General features: G+C 36.7%; 1 protein-coding gene across 1 annotated transcript in view; it reads right to left on the reverse strand.

Annotated features, from left to right (window-relative positions):
- Window positions 1–21,543, reverse strand: part of SS18L1 (SS18L1 subunit of BAF chromatin remodeling complex) — a 52,107-nt gene that overhangs the window by 13,578 nt on the left and 16,986 nt on the right. Inside the window, exons 2-8 of the mRNA XM_036752655.1 lie at window positions 15,456–15,532; window positions 13,270–13,354; window positions 9,941–10,085; window positions 7,534–7,731; window positions 6,706–6,870; window positions 5,831–5,932; window positions 3,645–3,737 (exon numbers count right to left, since the gene is read on the reverse strand). Of these exons, the coding sequence (XP_036608550.1) occupies window positions 3,645–3,737; window positions 5,831–5,932; window positions 6,706–6,870; window positions 7,534–7,731; window positions 9,941–10,085; window positions 13,270–13,354; window positions 15,456–15,532 (865 nt within the window). The remainder of the gene's footprint in view (window positions 1–3,644; window positions 3,738–5,830; window positions 5,933–6,705; window positions 6,871–7,533; window positions 7,732–9,940; window positions 10,086–13,269; window positions 13,355–15,455; window positions 15,533–21,543) is intronic.

A 21,543-nucleotide genomic window follows, 5' to 3' on the forward strand; every position in this document is an offset into this window, starting at 1 on the left:
ATTTTGGATGTTGAGACAAAAGGAATTAGAAATTTGACCTGACTTTACCAATTACAAATATTAGTAAAAATCCATGTTGTTCTTTTTCTTCTCCTTTTCTTTCTCCTGTCATTAAAGCTTTAATTCTTACTTTTAAAAAACTAGCCAATCCCATCTAGCATTCATTGTGAAAGCATCATTTTGGAAAAAAAACTGTCAGAGCCTAGTTTTTGTGCTAGACAGGAAAAAGAATTTTTATTATGAAATGACTGCATTACCAAGCAATTATAGAAAAGTTAAAGAGTGATATTAGCAATTACTATATTTTAAAGTACTTCAACAAAGTCCTTCTAATATGAGTTTAAAGAGCTGCCATTTCAAATTCAGTTTGGTGGTTTAATTCCATTCAGTGATTTTCAAAACATCTCTATAAATAGACTCTATTTGTCTATTTGAATCATTTTCTTTTGAGTAGGGCTTTGTTAAAAAAAAACATGCAAAGTACACATTGCTTTTAATTTGCAATTTGTTGAATCCTAAATCTGCATTAATTCCAGTTCTTATGAAGCACACAGTGGGGGCAGATGGAATCTAAGGAATTGTTTACTCATCTCCAGCACTGAAAATGCAAATAAACAGCATGGCCTGAAATGGATAGTTTTTCTAATCAAAAACTGTCCCAGAGGTAAGGAAATGGAGTCATGATCACAAAAGTGCCAGGACACACCAGCTGGTGTCCAAAGAATGCCCCTCTCATCCCCACATCTCCCATATTTGTTCACAGTTTACAGATAGCATTATTTTATTCATTACTCTTTGAAGGAAAAAATAAAGTCAAATTATTTGTTTTGATAAGACTTAGTAATCTTTTTATTGGAACTACTTAAAAACTATGGGGGAAATTCAATTTGCAATTACCTAGAATAACAAAACAAATGGAAGCTCTTAAATAAAAGTTGTATTCTTCATTTGATACTCGAGTAACCTTATTTAAGTCTTTCTAATTGTTAAGCATCCTTAGAATTTTTCAGCAGCCATTAACTTCTGCTAATCTTTTCTGAAAAATACAACTCTGGTTCTAGCAAGAGTGGCAAATGAAGCAATACTGTTAAATGAAGGAGACGATTCTCAAAATTGCTTCATTTTAGACCTCCTTTTTGTGAGTCTGAGGCAAAATGAGTTTTCCTAAACATATTAGGGTGGATATTTCTGGGTACCTTGTCTGCTTTGGTGTTGTACAGTATCATGTTTTTCTTTCATGCACTGATGATAAGCTACCTGAGCAAACAGAAAACGGTCTCATTTGGCTGGAGAAAATAGATCGCCCTTTGATATGGACAAAATAAAGTGAGAGGTTTCAAAGCATAGGCATCCAAAGTACAGTCACCCTGATTGCCTCTTCAACAGCGATCAAGAATACTTCACACAACCAGCAGAACTGGAGCACCACAAAATGCGCTTTTGTATCTTTTCACAGCTGTGCCATCAGTGACAGAACCTCTTCAACACCAGCAAAATCTGTGCTTCTAATGGGAAACTCATCAATGACCATTTTGTTGTTGCTAGTATTTTTGTAGGAATATGGCAACACAATGTGGTTATCCAAGAAAATGTAACATTTGTTGTTACTTGTGAAAATACTTATGCCTGATAAATCATGGTGTTCTCTAGAAAATTTTCTGCTCTATAGAACTGGTATAAAAACAACTACGGCAGATTTAAAGGCAGAACATGGTTAGAGAATGAACTAGAAACAGCAAAAACCTTTATCCAGATCAAAATTTGCCAAAGTAAGAATATTTGAAAGGTAAATGAATAGCCACTGTTTCAGAAGGAAAACAAGCAATTTGGTACAGTAGAAATAAGCACTGGATTTGGAGTTAGGAGGGACCCAGTTCTATACCACAGTTCTTACACTTACTAGCTGTGAGATCCTGGGTCAATCCCTTCAACTTTTCCATCTATAAAATAGGGATAATGTTTGCACTACCTATTTCCCAAGGTCATGGTGAGGACGGTGCTTTGTAAATCGTTAAATGCTATATTAATGTGAATTATTATGACCAAAAAGATTTTAAAACCTCCCATGGCAACCACAGACATTATTCTGAATGTTCTACTAAAGAAAAAAAATGGCCAGCCAGTTATTGTCTGGCAACATGCTGAGATACACACAGGAAATCAACCAAGTTTCAAATTTGTTCTAAATACATTGACTTTTTAGAATTTCCATGTGTGTTTCAATAATGTGAAAGTTGCAAAAAAAAAAATTATTTCATAATATCATTGCCTACCTAAGCTCACTGGATTATTTAACTCCAAGGAGAGAGGACTATGTCTTATTTATGTTTGAATATCCCCTGACGCCCATGTGAGCCCATGTGAGAGAGCAGGTGCTTAATAAGTGTCTGTTGAATAAATGAATGAAAGAATGAATATGGTTAAACCTCCTGGAAACCTTTGATTATTTACTTCACTCAGATCAACTCTTGACTCTAGACCCCCTCTAAATTTGAGTGCTCATACTGTAGTATTTGAAGGCACACTTGCACAAGAGTATATTTGTTCTTTTGACTAGACTGTTAGCTCTACTTCTTGCATGTTTTTTGTTTTGTTTTGATCAGTCTGGTCTCTATGAATGCAGATCGGCAAATCCACTACACTTAACTTACACTACAACTTAAAGTCAGAGAGCTGACTGGAGCACTGACAGTAATTACTTCAGGAGCACATAGCCAATATGTGTCAGAGGTGGAATTTGAACCTGGGTTTCCTAACTTGGAGGCCAGCTTTCTATCTACTATATAACACTGTCTTGAATCTGACATCTGCTAATTGTGTAACTTTAAATAAGTCACTTAATTTCCCTCAACCTCAGTTTGTCATCTGTAAAATGGAAATAATACCTAGATACAATAACAACAATAATAATCTTATATTTGTGTATCACTTACATTTGTGAAATGTGCACTTCTAAAAGAAATATTACTAAAAGGCTGAATTACAAATCCTAAAACTGATTCTTTGCATAATCTAAATGATATCACTTTTCATTCCACATTTTTTATTTGTCTCCAACTCATAAGTCATTGCAATGGGCCACACTTCTTTATTTAAACTATTTGTTCTCAGATTCTTTACCTTTACTTTAAGGTTAATAATTAAGTAAATGATGTTATTTTCATTAGACATAAAGTAAATGTGATGGCCTAATGAGTAATTTATATGTCAGGATTTCAGAAAGTGTCCAGATCAATATAAAACTATGCAGCAACTGTCTACTAGACGAATACTTCCCTAAACTTCAATATTATAATTTACCAAATTATGTAAAGTATTCCTCACTCTTTTCTAACTTCTATAGGATATAGAGCAGTGGTTCTTGAAAGATGTGTGGACACACTAGCACGCTATGAATTTCACTAAGTTTGTCATGAAATTTTGGACTTTATGTTACTGCAGATAAGAGAAAATTTATAAATAATTTTATTTAGCATAAACTTTATTCCCCAGCACAAAGTATTTCAAGTATCACTCTTCTTTGTGCTTAGCACAGTGCCTGTTAATTAGTAAGCACTTACCACATGCATGTTGATTGATTACTGGATACAGCTATTACACATTTAAACAATTGTCAGCCAAAAGAAGTCAATTAGTTTTCTCACCTCCTTCATAGTAATGCTGGGTAGAATCCTCAAATGACCTGTCATAGCTCTGTTCAGTGTAAGATGACTGCTGATATGCATAATCACCATGTCCTGCAATCAAAGGAGCAAAGAAACAAACTCAATGCTGTGAAACACCTTTAGGATGTGTGTGATCTTGGGGAACATGGAATGAGGCGAGCCCTGCATTAGGTCCTAACAAATACCATTTAGAAAAGCCAGCGACCCACAGGATCTGTCATAGGACTAGAGAGGGCAACTGAGAATGAGAGAGGCTAAGCAAATTTGTCCAGGTCATACAGCTAGTAAGCAGAAGAGCTAGGATTGCAGATACATTACAAATAAACCCCACTGTGATATGATTCCCATGGAACTAACTGTTCCCTGGAACACCACTTTGCCTAAAACAAAGAAGATTCCTTCCTTTCTGCCTTCCTTCTTTCCTTCCCTCCTTTCTTCCTTCTTTTCTTTCTCTTTCATTTCTTTCTTTCTTTCTTCCCATCCTTTTCTCTTTACTTTTTTCTTTTTTTCTTAACATTAGGCAAGATATAGCTATGTGTTCTAGTTTGGGGGTAAATGATCTGATCTATGGTATATTTGAATCTGCCCACTTATCTGTTATTTATCTTGTACTTTCATGACTCCAAGTCTTTATTCATACTACTCCAGCCCCCTGAAATATTCTCTTAATGCCTTTAATCCTCCATTCCTTGAATGGAAACTGGACCTACCCTTCAAGGCCCAGATCAACTGTTTTCTCCCTTAAAGCAGTATTTATAAGTCCCCCATCCTCTACCTAATCTTCATCTTTTGAACCCAGATAGAACTTTGATTTGTGCTACCAATCTAATAATACTTTGTATTTACTTATACGTGTATGTGTCTTATCTTCCTGGCTAAGCTATAAACTCCTGGAATGCAAGGATTATGTTTAAATCTCATATATTATTATTACTACATATCTTTGCATCTCTCTCTTACACATAGTAGACATTCAATAAATGCTTACTGAACGAATGCAAAGATGGGCCTTGTTATAAGGGGGTTCTGGAATGTTCTCCCTCCTCAATTCTGCCTCATAGAATCCCTCAAGCATAACCTTCTACAAGAAGCCTTTCATGATCCCCTCAAATGCTGATATCACCTCTCCCCAAACTAATTTTTATTTATTTTATATTTACTCTTTATATACTCATATATGTTCATGTTGCCACCCCTTGAGGGTATGGCCTGTTACAGTTTTGACTTTGTATCCCTAGGGCCTAACACAGGTCTAGCACATAGTAGGTTTTCAATAAATTCATATTTATTTATTGAGCCTACCATTTATAAAACAAGTTTTATGCAATGATAATTCTCCACGTCCTTCTTCTGTCTGGGACTTCACAATTTAAGAGGGACAGGATGAGGAGAACATGTAGATTAAGAGAAGCAGAATGGTTAGAAGCAGAAAGAAGGCCAACAAGAATAAAAGACACTGGATTATTTAGCGAAAGTAGAGAAGAGGTGATTTAATAGGAAGGAAAAGGACTTGGAAAAAAAATTAGTGGACTCTTGTTAAATGCTGGCATAAGTTACCAAGTAAGGTTTTGGAATCTTCTGCTTTGGAGCTCTTTAACAATGAGATTTATACACATCTTTCAAGAATATGTATCCATGCTTGGAGATGGGATGGGTGAGAACTGATATCTTACACCTTCCAACCCTACATTTCGAGGATTCTATACAATGCCTTGAACGAAAAAGAAAATTAAAAGCCCTCAAATAAAACCAAGGGTGATGGTACAGCACCAATGGGTTCCATTTAAATTCTGTCACTTTGGTAGCTCACATTTCAAATTACAACAGAAAAAGCCTAAGCTGATGGATTCATTCTAATCTACACTATCAGATGCTAATAAAATATCTAGCTCTTTATCAAAGGAGAACCACATCTGGTTTGCTGGATGGGCAGTCCTGTGGGTCAGAAATAAGATGTCATGGCAGAATCCTGCATGAGAAAAAACAAAAAAAAACAACAACCTGGAGGAGCCTCTGCCTTAAACAAACCAGAATGGCCTGAATGCTATAAATCTCTCTGATTTTATAGGTGCGTTGTAAATCATTCACATATTGTTTAAATTGCAACAAGTTTTTAGGGCTTTCTGCTTGCCCCCTACCCCCACCCCACGCCAGAAGAAAATTACCATCTGGATAATATTGCTGGTTCATTGGCTCAGAAGCACCTTGACCATGGCTGTATTGCTCACTGTAATACTCTTCTTGCCCCATGTACTGCTGAGAAGAACCTGCGAAATTGAGAGAAAATAGAATGTGTTAAATTACCTCTAAAGCCAGGAAAATGTCAACTAGTCTTATATTTCCAAATTCCACATATAGATACACATACATTTATAATACATAATCTAGAAGAACTGGATTTCAAAAACTTTCTGTTCTATGTAAAAGAAAACACTGCTTTGATTAAAAAAATATACTAACAATAAGATAAGGTTGATTTTTCTAGACAGCACAATAATGTGACAAAACATGAAAGTGAAACCTACAATGATGGCAATAACTAATAATCTCCAACTTGCCCCTGTGAAGGACCACACAAGTCTTAACTTACACTTGTCTCAATAGAATACTTTATCTAGGAACACCCAGTAACTCACCCAAATATTTAGCCATGCAGTTCTCAAAAACTCTCATTACTTCAACAATGAACTTGAATAACCAGCATTTTCTGCATTTCTCCTCTTGGCATTTTGTACTTTCAATTTATTTTCCAGGCTTTTCAGTTATCTCACTAGACCGAAGTACAGATGGACTCCGCTCTAACTGCTAGTTACACAGAATTGTGAAATGGATCATGAGCGTCATTATTTTGCTAAAATTAGATATGGAGAAATACAGAAATAAAGCATTGATAAATCATTAGAATACACAGCCCTCCTGACTTTCTCTATGTTCTTTCTTGTACAATCTGTATTCCTTTTGCAGAACTGGGTGGACAAGGTATGGTCAGTATGAAAAATCAAACTTCTGTTTTTTTCCTAGCAACATCTTCAGATTTTACCTTGCTGTGAGGGCCTGTATGGACCCATCGGTCGCTGACCCATCATGCTGCTTCCTTGGTTGCTTTGACTCATCATTGCAATAGAGGACTGTCCTTGGTAATGCTGACTCCCACCTTGTGCAGAATTGTAATGGGATGTTGCCGCTTGCTGGTGCATCATAGAGACTACACAACACACACAGAACACTTTCCTAAATGAGCCATCACCATTATCTCCCTCCCATACCACACACATTCCTTAAAACCAAGACTACATCTGTTAGTTACAATGAATTCTTTCACTCTCTTCCTACTATTCCACACAAAAGACTATGAAACTTATTAATTTCCCCCCTCAATATCCAGATTAAATTTCCTGCATACTAACCTGAACCAATATCCTACTACATGGTCAGATCACCCATCTTTTTCAGTCAGCTATATTAAAACGTACCTACATTCAGAAAATAACAGAAAGCATGGTTGTAGCAGGATTACCAAAGGGGGTCTTATACTGCATATAGAAATGTCACTATTCTAGTCCCCATTGTCCAGGCATTGAAGCCTTTAAGATTCATCTTTCAAATAAACCCACTCTTCTTCTTCCTTGCCCTACTTTATATGGAGACCTGGATCTCATAAAAATTAAAACTGAGATGTTTTGACTGCTCCTGTAACTTTTCTGAAGAATTCTTAAGTGGATGGTATGTTATTTTATAAACATTTATCAGAATGGAATTTCTCTTCTGCACACAAAAAGAATGTTCATTTTTTCATGCTACATCCACATTGGGACACCAAGGAACTGCCTGTAGCCCAAAGTAAAGCAAGGGGAAGAAAATGAATTACCTGGATTAGACTGCATGTTGATATTGGTTCTAGATACATAATTCCCTATGGATCCTTGGCCCTGCATTGGCACATTTTGAGAAGCAGGCACAGTGTGGCTATACCCCGGTCCTGTGCCATGGCTGCTGACTGTCATACTCATAGAAGTTGTTGGCATTGTGTTTTGCCCCGACTGCTGCATGGACACATGGTTAGGACCTATTTCAAAGAGGAAAAAGCAAGAACGAAAGTAATGCAAGTAATAATAATCCAAAGTTATACAGTAATTTGTAGTTTATGAAGTGCTTTTTATAAACATTATCTAATTATAGTTTTAGGTGTTAGAGCATGTATGCTTAAAGTAAAAAAAACTAATCTAATCACAACATAAAGCATATATGACATATTATGGTTACAAAATACATACGTTATTTCATTTAAGCTTTGTAAAAATCTTTTGTGATGGGTTAAATATTATTTCCCCATTTTAGATACTGGGAAACTGAGGATCAGTGAAGTAAATACACCTATCCAAGGTCACAGAGAAAGTGGCAGAGCCAAGGCTTCCTGTTTAGTGCTCTTCTACTCCATAATCAGTAGAACCCTAAAAACGCAATAAACTACATGTCTCAGAGAGGCCTGGTGTGCATTCCATTCACAGGAATTAGTGCTAAATAAATACTCTGATCTCTAACTTAGAGATTTACTTATACATCAATCTCTCAAACCCAAAGCAAGAATCATTTCCCAAGGTAACTCTTGGATTTTTAGACTTCTAGTCACTCTTGAAAAATCATTTGTAAAGCAGCTGGGCATTCCTAAGGCCATTGTCTATTTTCTTTTCCAGAATGCTTTGGATTATCTCTCAGTTCCTTCCCAACCCTCATGACTACCACTACCTCTCTGTCTTATCTACTTCTCACCTCCTATATTATTTCACTTACTTCACTCACATGTTTTCTGAGGAAGGTTTCACATTTTTATAGTTACAAACTTGCAGAGACAATTTTTAAAAGGCCCATTTCCCTATTTTGTATTTGACTGGTCTGGAATGAACCAATCTCACAGGCTCATCTGGTGGAGGAGAGAATTTCCATGGTTTTATTATCATTGCCCCACTCTCCTAAGCACAAAAGCCAAATTCAGACAAACTCCACCTTAGAAATGAGCATATGATCAAGTGGGAAAGAGCTAAGATAAATAAGGAAGCTTCTAAAGGTGCAAAAAAGATGAGACACTGAGCCCAAAGGAAACTTAACAAACTCTCTTCCTCCCTTTCATCTTTTTATTAAAATTTTCCTAATGGGATTTTTCCCTAACCAAGTGCTTAAAGGGAAGTCACCTTCACTTGCTGATACAGGAAACACTGCCAGGAGAAGTTGTGCCTAGACATTAGGGCTTAATGTAAAAACTCCAGGTTATGTCGTTTTTTAAGTCTAACATGCATAAGTTTTTAAAATCCCTAGTCCTAGAATCAAGGTTCCTAATTCACCGGTTTTCTTTCTTTATGAAGTTAGCAGCTTAATGCAGCTTTAGGAAAATAACTAAATGCTTACTTTAAACAATGTGAAATTAATTTTTAAAAACCAATCTATTTTCTAGAACAATTATAGGAAGGAAAGGAAGAGGGAAGAGGAATAGGAGGGGGAGGGAGAAGAGGAGGAGGGGGAAGAGGAGGAGGGGAGGAGGACAACAACAAATAATCTGGAGTCTAAAGAACTACGTGCCAATCCTGATTTCCTACCTGTGACCTTAGTCGAGTCACCTCACAAAGCCTAAATTTCTTCATTTGTAAAAGGGAAGGAGGTGTTCAAGGAGACAATTTACAAGGTCCCTTTCAGTTTTAAAGCCCACTATGACTCTATATTGCCCTCAGGTATGAGAGAGGAAGAACATTACTACAGAAAGGTTCTGAATTAATGAGAAAATGTTAACACTGCTTGCAAGGAAATGAATTGTACTTTCTTCAACTGTTACTAAATGTTTCTTTATATCATAGATAAGATGATTTTGTTCTTTGCAAAAAGAATATACATCCTATATTTTGGAAAGGAACATATTTATGCCATTTGAAGCAGTTGGAGAATTCAAGATGGATTAAGTTATTTAATCTGAAATAACAGCTTTCCACCCACTCTTTGCATATTAAATCCCAGAAAAATGTGTGCCTATTAAAAGTTAACTGTTTATATGTCCCCACATAAACATCCCTAATCTCTAAACTGTATTTAGTCTTTTGGAAGGCAGTGTCTAAGCTGACTGCAGCCATTTTGTGACTATATTAGCAAGTGATTGATAAATTCCCATAAGCCTGAAAGGTGAGTTATATTGTCTACAAAACCTCCATCTTCCAAGTATATTTTGCATTAATGATTTTGTTGCCAAGCAACTATTAAAAAAAAGCACAAAAGGCTTTCTGAATGCTTACCATTGCTAATCTGACTCTGCATAAGAGAGGATGGTGGGAGGCCTGTTCCAATGGCATCACTGAGATTGCTCTGGGAATGGATAGATTGGTTGGATCCACTCTGAGGCATTCCTCCTGGCCCAAGATTCATGTTTTGTGTTGGTGGCTACAAACAATCAAATGGAGTTTAAGTTCATTATTTAAGAAGGCAGTATTTTTAAAAAAATACATCATAGTGCCAGAAATAAGGCTTGTAACTACATTTATTTTGATTTTTTAACCTTATGAACTTCTACTACACAGGATTAATTGTTGAATATATGTGTTGCAAACAAAGATGTGTGTGGGGGGGGTGTGTGGGTGTGTGGGTGTATGTATAATCTATTTAGTTTGGAGTTCCAATCTGTCAGAGAATATATAAAAATAATACATTTAACATTAAATATGTAGAAACTGTATCATACATAGAAAATTCTACACCATGTGTCAAGTTTATGAACATTTTGATACTTTGACATCTACAAAAAAGATGCTGTATTCAAGCCACAGTTTTTTGTATACACACATCTGTTCAATGCACATGTGACCATATTTCAGTGACTGAAAAGATCCAGGACTTAATCCATGCTGTTACGCCTTCTTTTACCAACAAAGATCTCAGGCCATCAGAAGCCATTTTTCATGAGTTGGTGCACCACCCTCCTCTTCCTCCTCCCCCCATTCATAGCCTGGTGGCCAACCTTGTGGTGACGAGGCAAACAGATTTTTAAGAACAAATTAGTATCATCAACAACAAAACCAACACTATCATGGACAGTAAGGTCAGCAGCAGTAGGGCAATGACTTGTCCCAGGACTGCTTCTCTCTGAACTCCAAAAAAAAATGAGAAGAGATTTTATTATCATTATGATAACCATTTTTATTAATAACTTATAACACACGAGACTACATTATTATCGCAACCATCAGGGCAGCTAGGTGGTGCAGTGGAGAGAGCACTGGGTTTGGAATCAGAAAGACTCATCTTCCTGAGTTCAATTGCAGTCTCAGGCACTTATTAGTTGTGTGACCCTAGGTAAGTCACTTAACCCTGGTTTGCCTTGGTTTCCTCATTTGTAAAAGGAGCTGGAGAAGGAAATGGAAAATCATTACAGTATTTTTGCCAAGAAAACCCTAAGTGGGGTCATAAACAGCGAGACAAGACTGAAAAGACTCAATAACAACAGCAACTATGCTACAGAAAATATAATAAATATTGTTATACTATTAAGCTATTATATACTGTTACACTATTGACTGTTAAACATATATTAGGTGTTGTGTTATAATAATCTGTAATTAGTAAGTAATTATATTCATCATAAGACTCCACTGAAGTCCTAGTCTCATGCTTCATTATAGAATACAGACGATCTCAGGTTCTACTTAGTCCTGGAAAGCAGTATAAGCTTGTAGCATGTACTGCTCAGTGATAAAGTCTTTGAGCATATACCCAGCGATAAACAACTGTATCTTTATGGTCCAAGGGATAGCCTTGCTAAACTTGGATGATTCTTATCACTGGGTTGATTGAAGGGTTAGAAATTTGTCGGTCACTGCAACTCTCAAAACACACCTGCTAACTTATAGAGGGGCTGTGAGCTGTATCAGGAAGGGAGGACCCATACTAACGAAATCACAAATCCTTCAAGTACACGTATGACCATAAGGATATTTCATAATCATCATCATCATTAGTAAGTTCTTTGTGGGCAAATGCCACATCTTATTTACCCTTCTTCCTTAGTACTTAGCACTGTGCTTGTACACATTGTTGTTTCAGTCATTTTCAAGTCATTTCAGATTCTTTGTGACCCCACTGGGGTTTTCTTGGCAAAAATACTGGAGTGGTTTGCCATTTCCTTCTCCAGTTCATTTTACAAATGAATAAACTGAGGCAAACAGAGTTAAGTTACCTACCCAGGGTCACATAGCTACTAAGTGTCTGAAGCCAGATTTGAACTCACCAAGATGAGTCTTCCTGATATCAGGCCCAGCACTCTAGCCAGTGAGCCACCTAGCTGCCCATGCATGTACATAGCAGAGCTTTAATAAATGTCCTAGAATTAATGAATGAATAAGCCAATTTAGAAAGAGATCAACATCCTTTTGTACATATTATTTTAAATACTGAAGAAGGGTAACTGGATTTCAATTTCTACAGCTGAGAATGATATGAAAAACTGGCACTTTTTATAAACATAGGGACTGATCCTCTATATTAGTCACTTGCATCAATTAACCAGATAATAAAAACTTTACAGGCCTAAGTTGTCTTAGGCAGTAGTAGAAATGTTCTTATAATGGAGACTTATGAATAAGACCACTGTGGAATCCTTTACACTCACCATCTGGGTTTACAGCATTTCTCTCATTCTCTTTCTTATTCTTGAACTGCCTCATATCTACCACTAATCATACAGAGAGGTTTAAACCAAAAATGAAATTTAAAAAAAATGTTACTGTGAACAAGGGCTCAAAGAACTTCAGACTTAGACGTCACCAAGGTGGGTTTAAAAATCAAAGTAATTTTAGCCATTTTGATTTGTAAAATATAACCAGGAATCACATAATTAACTTCCTGACTTTCCAGATGAAGGAATTCCCAAGAACATGACTAACCAGGCTTGTTCTCCCAGTGGAGGCAAGAATGATGTCACATTTCAAAGCCCTTTAAAGTTTATGACATACTTTCTTTCTTCACAACAACCCAATGAAGTAGGTAGTACAGGTATTATAATCTCTATTTTACAGATGAGGAAACTGAGGCTCAGAGAGGTTATCTGACTTGGCCATGGTAATTTAGTTCCTATCATAATTTTAATGCAGATATTCTGACTTCAAAGTCCAGCAAGTTTTCATTTTGACCATATTGCCTCTCCATTCTCTCAAAGGAAGCCTGTACAATGGAATCATACTATTCAACACAGAGTGGAAGATATAATAAGGAGAAGTCTTCTGGGAGCAAATTTTGAATTCTCAAGGGATAAAGTCCCTAGTTACAGTGCTTACATAAATTGCCATCCCAGAGTATGGGAATCTGTGAAGGCAGAGTCTAAGTCATAATTTCATATGTCCCCACCCTTTGGGCTACCATGATCATTTCCATACCAAGATGAGTCAGTGTAAGACCTTTGAAGATGAGGAGATAAGAACAAGAATTGCAAAGGATGTGAATGTATTAATGAGTTGTGATCTGCACTGGAGGGAATGCCCACACTCATGAGACCAGGGATCCAGTGAAATATTGGAAAGAATCAAAGACCTTCCTCCACTGGGCATCTTAGATTCTACTGGATAGAAGTACTTACGGCAGGAAGCAACGACTGCATGTTCTGGTTAGAGTCTGCTATTGTTGCCAAGTAAACCAAATTTCTGTGTAGTATTTGTTGGTATCTATGGGATAAAGGAATCAAATTATTCAGGGCCTGGAGATCAATATTGAATGTTCTCATATAAATCAGTGTGGACTTGACATAATTGCTATCTTATTGATATTACATAAATATCAATTAAACAACAAGTATTTATTAAGTGCCTCTAAGGTACCAGTAAACAAAATAAAAAGAAAGCTGGCTCTTTCATTAAAGCCCCTTGGTTTCTAGTAAGCAATAAGGCAGAATCTAAATGCCACCCCACTCAGAAAAGCATGAGACCCACCACAATTCAGTATGCACATTTTAGTTAAACATCCGAGGTGGAGACATTCAGTAGACAGTATACCCCATAAGGACGTGACAAGCTCCCTCATGCCAAAAGTAGAAAACAATAAATATGATGCTACAAGGACTCAGGAAGAAATCCTAGTTCATGTCATAGTAGAAAATGCCAACCTTTCCCTAGAAAGGAACCAGGTAAACAATTTTCTTTTAATGAAGAACATGTTGCTTTGGGAGACCACAAATGTAATGGCAGCAATTCAACTGAAAGAAAAGTATGAATGTACACAGTAACTCAATCCTATCTATCAAATGCTATTAGCTTTGCTCAACGTTATGTTTTTGGTGAACTTCAGAATGGCCCAAAACAAAATCTGGGAACATAGTTGGGCTTATGTTCAAAGAGTTATTAGCATGTGCAGTTCCAAATATCCAAGAAGCAAATGGTAACAAATGCCCATAACTTGACCAATGGCAGCCCCAGATGGTTAGCTTGGGAGTGACCTAATCTCCCAAATTCCTTCCAGACTTTAAATAGAAATGACTAAGGTCAAGTTGAATCCTTGGTACCTACACTTTCCCATCCAGGGCTACTAAGTTACTAGCTTCATGACCTTGGGCAAGTCACTTAAATCTCTCTGAGACTCGTTTCCTGATGTGTAAAATAGAGAGAATAATACCTACAGTCCCTCCCTTGCAGGACCGCTGTGAGGATTAAAGAGATAATATATGTAATATGTTGTGCAAATATCTATTATGAGCATTATTATCATCACTATCATCCTCTACTCCTAAAGGAAATTCTATTCAAAAATAAGAAAGAGCACCTTATCTTCATCATTATGGGATTTTCTGTTATTTTCTGTAAATATATGTTAAGAAGTGTCATTTAAGTTGATTTCTCACTATCATAACACTTAATTGTAATAATTATTGTTATTTAATATCTCACTTTACAGCTTACAAAGTGCCTTCTTCACAGTAACCCTATGAAGTTAGTTGTATAGGGATTATTGTCTCCAGTCTATAAAAGTGGAAATTGAAGGTCAAAGAGGCTAAGCAATCTGCCCAGGGTAACAGAGCTAGAACTGGCATCCTCTTATTCCAAATCCAGTACTCCCTCCAAAACACCATACAATTCCTAATCCTAGCAGCCAGTTTCTATATTGAAAACAACCAGCAACCAAAACGGGAACTCCCTGGGACCTCAGAATAATAACTTTTGGCACAAAAAAAGATTCCACAAAAACTAAGTGACAAGTTTGACATGCCAACCAAATCGTCTGAAACAAGTTGAAGGGAAAATCTACTATTTGTTGTTTGCCATAATAGACATTCACACAGTGGGGTGTGTACAGAACACTCACTTTTATATTAATTTAAGTCTAGCAAGATTTTTTTATAGAAACTATTTACAGTACTATAGGCTTACAAGCTAGGAAGCTCTTAATAAATCATTTAGTCTAATCTCTTTATTTTAGAAATGAGGCCCTTAAGGGTTAAGTGACTGGCCCAAGGTCACACAACAAGTAGTGAAAAGCAGAGCTAGTATTTGAACCCAGAGTCTCTTATTCCAAGTCTATTGCTCATTCTAAAAAAGTCATGCTGCTAAAAATTTAATAAAAAAATTTTTACATGAATAGTCAAAGAATCTATTCCATGGTCATTTTTAATTTTTATTGAATGGTACCACTTCTAGGAGAAAACAGGAAGTATACGTCCTAGTAACCAAATTATAGAGAGCCTTGCTAACTGGCAAATACACTTTGCCACATACATGTTTCTTTTACCACTAAAAAAAGCAGCAAGAATAACAGTCTTTCAGCACTATTACTTACTGAGTACATTCTGCAGTCTTGCCCTTACTCTGGTAGTCCATAATACACTGAATTAGGTGATGGTTTTCATCTAGCATCTGAATAAAAAAATAAACAAAGTTAAAACACTTACAAAAATATCTTTGAATGGTTTCAATCCTAGAATATCCAAATTTTTGTTTTAGGATTTCTTAACATTTGTGCAAGTTCATTCACTCATTCATTCATTTCATAAATATTTATTGGGTGACTGCTATATTCATGGTATGTTATAGCATGGTACTAGATTAGGCACAAAAGGGAAGAGAGCAATAATAGAAGACATAGTTTCTGCCCTTAAGGAGTTTGCAATCTACTTGGAAAGAAAAGACAGACCATCTAGAGACCGTATACAAATAATGTTAAAATTTAAAATTTAATTAATTTAATATTAAATATTAAAAATCTTTAACACCATCAGGTATCATTGATGTACCATCATGGTATCGTAAGGACAGTTACTAGGAGGTAGTTTTTGAGAAAGGTTTTGAAGGAAGTACTGAATTTGGATTAGTCAAGAGAAGGAAGGAGGAATGGCATTTCTGGTACCATCAAAAGTAGGTCTAATGTTTCAAGACAATGTACAGTGCCAGAAAGATCAGAATGGACATATAGGAAGGCATTTTCCTCAAATACAATTTGTTACATATGAAGAAAGCACTCACATCATAATTTCTTTCTTATCATTTGTTAGCACCAGAAACTCCAAATAAAATAGAAGATTAAGACATGTTCCAATAATCTACAAGACTATAATGTGGGCTAAGGAACAAGTGCTACAGGGAGGTCAATTGGTGTCATAAGAGAAGACCTTATGGGGTGTATAATCAATATTATTTGACAAAATCTTTATAGGAGTCACAGAGACTATATTTACAATATATTCATTATTAATGTCTCTATTTTGGAGCCTTGTATATAGTAGTTATTCAATAATTGCAGAATAGAGAACAGACAAAACATTTTTATTCACAGAATTTCATATTGGGGGGAAAGTGACAACTTTCTTTACCTCAAATCTTAAAGTACCCTAAAATAAAATATGCCCAGTCTAACAGCTGAAATATGATTACTATGAGGAAGCCCAGCTAAGCAGACAGCAGGAACATGATATGCATTGCATATCATCAAAAGGAGTAAAAATGAAGATACATATCACAATTTATAACAAATTTTTTATTTTATTTTTCAAATTAAAAGCATTCTTTCTCCTTCCCTTCAATTTAAAAAGAAATATAGTCAAGCAAAACAAATTCCCAAATTGGCCACATCCAAAAATATGTGGCTTACTCTGTGCTCTGAGCCCACCACATCTCTGTCAGGAAGCAGGTAGCACATTTCATCATCGGTCCTCATTGTTCACTGTATTGATCAGCGGTCCCAAAATTTTTCAAAATTGTTTCTCTTTACAAGGAATTTTTTAAAAAATTAATTGCTATCTTTAGGTTTTACATTTTCTGCATCTACCAGTATTCAGCTATTCCCCATTAGTTGGCATCTATTCTGTTTCTAATTACAAGAATGCATTTTAATTGCTAATTTTCAATAGTTCATCAATAGCTGCATATCCATTTTCTCTAAGAGTTTTTGTTTCTGTGAAAGAAGTGCTGTTTATTTGATTTCATTTAGGTGACAGCTCCTAAATTAATTTAATTTAATTTAGGTGATGGCTAAATTTTAGACAATTTTAAAATTATAACTTCCCTTAAAAGTTCCACTAAAAATTGTCGACGCTTTTCGAACTTTTCACTCCTTTCTCACCTACTTACAATCTGGCTTCTGACCTTATCACTCAAGTGAAACTGCTCTCTCTAAGATTACCAGCAATCACTTAACTGCAAAATCCAATAATCTTTTCTCCATTCTCATCCTTCTTGATCTCTCTATTGCATTTGAAATTGTTAATCACTCCCTTCTACAAAACATTTTCTCCTGTCTGAGTTTTCATGGCACTGTTTCTCCTAGTTCTTCTACCTCTGTGCCCATTCCTTCTTAGTCTTCTTTGCTAGATGATCGATCCTTCAGGTCCCACCCTCACCCTGGCACTGTCTAGGCATTATGTTTGGCAGTAGGCAAATTGTGAGGGCCACAAGCTGCCCATTTGACTTGGGGTTTGTTTTCTCTCTTTCCTTCCTTCCTTCCTTCCTTCCTTCCTTCCTTCCTTCCTTCCTTCCTTCCTTCCTTCCCTCATAGACCACAATAAATCCCTGCTGAAGCTCCACTTAATGGCTATACTTTGGGCCCTCCTGGCTTAGAGTGAATGTCAATGGTAACTTTCTCTTTGGAACAGCAAACCTGAGGGTCTTCCCCTCCCAGCTGGATTTTTCCCCCTCTTTTTTTACTGATTAAAGGAGCCATCCCTTGACTCAGTTCTTTAAGAGGCCAGTTCACTGAATGGGTGTTACCTCACTCTAAGTGAGTATATGAAAAGGCCTTAGCCTAAAAGGGCCAGGGTCTCCCATTGCATCCTGGGTCATCTCCAGTCATCCTGATGAATATCTGGCCACTGGATCCAGATGGCTTTGGAGGAAAAGTGAGGCTGGTGATCTTGCACAGCCCTCCCTCACTCCAATCAGTCAACTACAAGTCATGTCATCATTTCCTTGATGTCATGGTCTTCTTTGAGAATGAAGGACAAATACAACCAACAACAAGTCTTGCTTATCCCCTCTACCTTAACAACAACCATTTCCTTCTTCTCCTCTTTCCACTCACACAGAGCCACCAGCTCAAGGCTGTATCATTACCATTTGCCTAAACTATTCCAATAGCCTCCTAACCGATCTCCCTGTTTCAAGGTTCTCCTCCTCTCCAACTCATCCTTCATTTAGTTATCTAAGTGGACACACATCCATTCATGTCGCTCTCCCTACTCAATGGGCTCCAGTGGTTCTATTGCTTCTAGGATCAAATACAAACTCCTCTGTTTGGCACTGAAGGGTTCACAAGCTGCTACCAGACTTCTTTTGCCTCTGCAGTACTTTCCTTCCCAATCTATGTTCTAAGCCAAACTGGTCTCCTTGCTGTTCCCCATATATTCTATGTCCATTGCCCCAGCTATGCATCATTCTTAGGATACATTTCCTCCTCCTCTCATAAAATCCTTCCTGCAGGAAGACTATCCTGATATCCAATTGCTATTTTGTGTCTTCTTTGTATATATTTTGCCTATTTCAGTATTCACATGGAACAACCTAAAGGAAGACACCAACTTGTGAAGGTGCATTATGGGTTCTGGGACACAGAATAGACCAACTGGGTTCGCCATAGAATGCATGAAAGAGAAAAATATGAGATTTTTGTTTTCAGCACTGCAATTTTTTTTTTTAGATATAAACAACTCCTGATGTGGAAACTCCCTCTTACTAATGGAGATAGGCAATTTGTCTATAACTTTTAGTGTTAGATATATGCCTGGTGGCACTGAGAAGTTAACTGACTTTTCCACAGTCAACACAGTTAGTAACGTCCGAAGTTTTTTCCTGTTTTTCCTCTAAAGACTGAACCTCTACCCACTACACCATGCTGTTTCTCAATATGAGATATGGCTATCTTAGCTTTTTATCACAATATAAGACAAAAGAAGAGTGCCTCAAATTTATGGAGGTACTTGAATGCAAGACAAAGGAAACCAAGGAAATTTTTTGAGTGTAATACTGACATGACCATTAAGATCTCTGAATTAGATTATCCTGGCAGCAATATAAAAAATAGGTTGGAGTAGAGAGTGTTTTAATCAGATTCTAAGCTAGAATATAAATTTCTAAATTGATGCCAAAGTAGTGCCAAACAAATATTTTATAAATATGAAAGCTCTCTTTCAACGTGAGCACTTCTCTTCTTAACTTTTCTATAACTGCAAACATCCTGCAGTGTAATTGTTCCAAGAGGTGGCCCTACTTCAAGGTTGAGGTGAGCCACTAGAGGGAGCTACTGTATCTACTCTTAAGAGTGGCCTGTTGGAAGTTCAACAAGGATATAGATTCCCCACCACAATGAAGCACAAAACAAAACTGCCACAGAAACTCACATTTTCAGGGGCTTCCCCAAGATCAAGTGAAAATAAGGAAAAAAGAAAAACTACCTCTGAAACCATTTCTTCATTTTACTCTGGCATTCTAGTGAGATATGAAAGTCCAATGAGTACCAATACAGGCTGTATTTTTTTTTTTTGTGGGGGAGATGGTGGGGTGGGGTGGGGTGGTAGTGATGGCCAGATCTGTGATTTTATCATTATAGAGAACTCTGTAGTGTGGGAACTGTCCACTGATACAAATCAGCAACTAACTCACCTGGAATTTATAATCCTTAGCAAATGCCTAGGGAACTTATGGGTTAAGTGACTTACCCTTGGTCATAAAGCTAATATACGTCAGAGGCCTCAGAACATGAACCCCAAGTATTCCTGGCTCTAAGAGGGCCCACTATGGAGCAGAGCTTGAAGAAATAATATATGTCTCTGTAAATATATTTATATTGACTCACATTTTAAATGTTTTAATTACAATTTCATTAAATGTAACAATTTAATTTTATTTTTTTAATTGCAAAGCAATTTGAACTTTTAGAAGCACAAATATGAAAATTTCCCTTCATTCTTAATACAAATTCACTTTCTTTTTAAAACTTGTATATCATGCTATACTTGAGACAATCAATCAGCATACACTCATTGAGCGACTATCCTAAGCCAGACATTGTGCTCATCTCCCAGGATATAATAATAACCTCAAAGGGCCTTCCATGGGTTGAGGATAGGAAGATGATACATACACATAGAAGTATATATATACAAAATAATCACATGATAATTGGGTAGAGAGGCAGGAGAAGGTGGGGTGGGAGATTTATCATGAAAGGATTCACAGAGAAGGTGATATTTGAGCAGAGCTTTGAAGGAAACGAGATCATATAAAGCAGAGGTGTAGAAAGAGTGCATCCCAGATAAAAAAGGACAACAGAGACAGGAGATGGAATGCCATACACAAGGAGCAGCAAAAATGCCAGCTTGGCTGAATTGATGAATGTGTGAAGAGGAACAGTGTATATGGGATGGAAGGACTGGATTCAGCTTGTCAAGGGCTTTAAATGCTAAACAGAGGAATTTTTGCCTTTTTGCTTTGTCTTTGTAGGCCCAGCATTTAGGAAAATAGTAAACTCTTCCTTAATGCTTATGATCAACAGATTGATTTTCCTAGAAGTATTAGGGAGCCACTAGAGTTTGTTGAGGAGAGTAACATGAATAGATCCATACCTTAGAAATACCCCTTTGGCAGCTGTGTGAAGGATATATTGAAAAGTATGGGAACCGAGGCAGAAGAGACTGCTATAATAGTCTAGGTAACAGGTGATATGGACCTGAACTAGGGTAATGACAGAATATAAGAGATGCTGTAGATGTGGAATCAGCAAAAAATTGAAACTGATTAAATATATGAAATGAAAAAATGAGGAGCTGAGCATGATTCTGAGGCATTGAAGATGGATGAATAGAAGGATGATGTACCCTTAACAGAAATAGGGAAGTTGAAAAGAGGAGAGGATTGAGGAAGAGGAGGAGTGCGTGGGTGTGTGTGTGTGTGTGTGTGTGTGTGTGTGAAGATGGTGAATTCCATTTTTCAATGTATGGGCTTCTAGTTTCATCATTGACTAATTTTCTTCAAACTTACAAGGAGTTCTATCACTTAAGAAAGTATAATGTGAAATATGCATTACTGAGTTAAATTCCCAAGAGAAGCATATACAACATAACACTTCTTTTTGGGGAACTGTTCTCTTTAAGATAGAAAGTCATTCGGTTAACAAGTACTTATTAGTGGCCCTACTATGTGATAAGGAACTGGGCTAAAAGCTAGAGACACAAAGAAAGCCAAAAGACTATCCCTGAACTCAAAGAACTCACAGTCTAATGAGATACGTAAACAACTATATACAAATAAAATATATGAGAATAAATTGGAGGTAGCCAATAAAGGGAAGGCACTAACATTGAGGGGACTCAGGAAAGGTTTTTTGTAGAAGATGGAATTTTACCTGGGCCTGGAGGGAAGACAAGAGAGCGAGGAAGGTG

Source organism: Trichosurus vulpecula, chromosome 3, assembly GCF_011100635.1.
Source record: "Trichosurus vulpecula isolate mTriVul1 chromosome 3, mTriVul1.pri, whole genome shotgun sequence".
NCBI lineage: Eukaryota > Metazoa > Chordata > Mammalia > Diprotodontia > Phalangeridae > Trichosurus > Trichosurus vulpecula.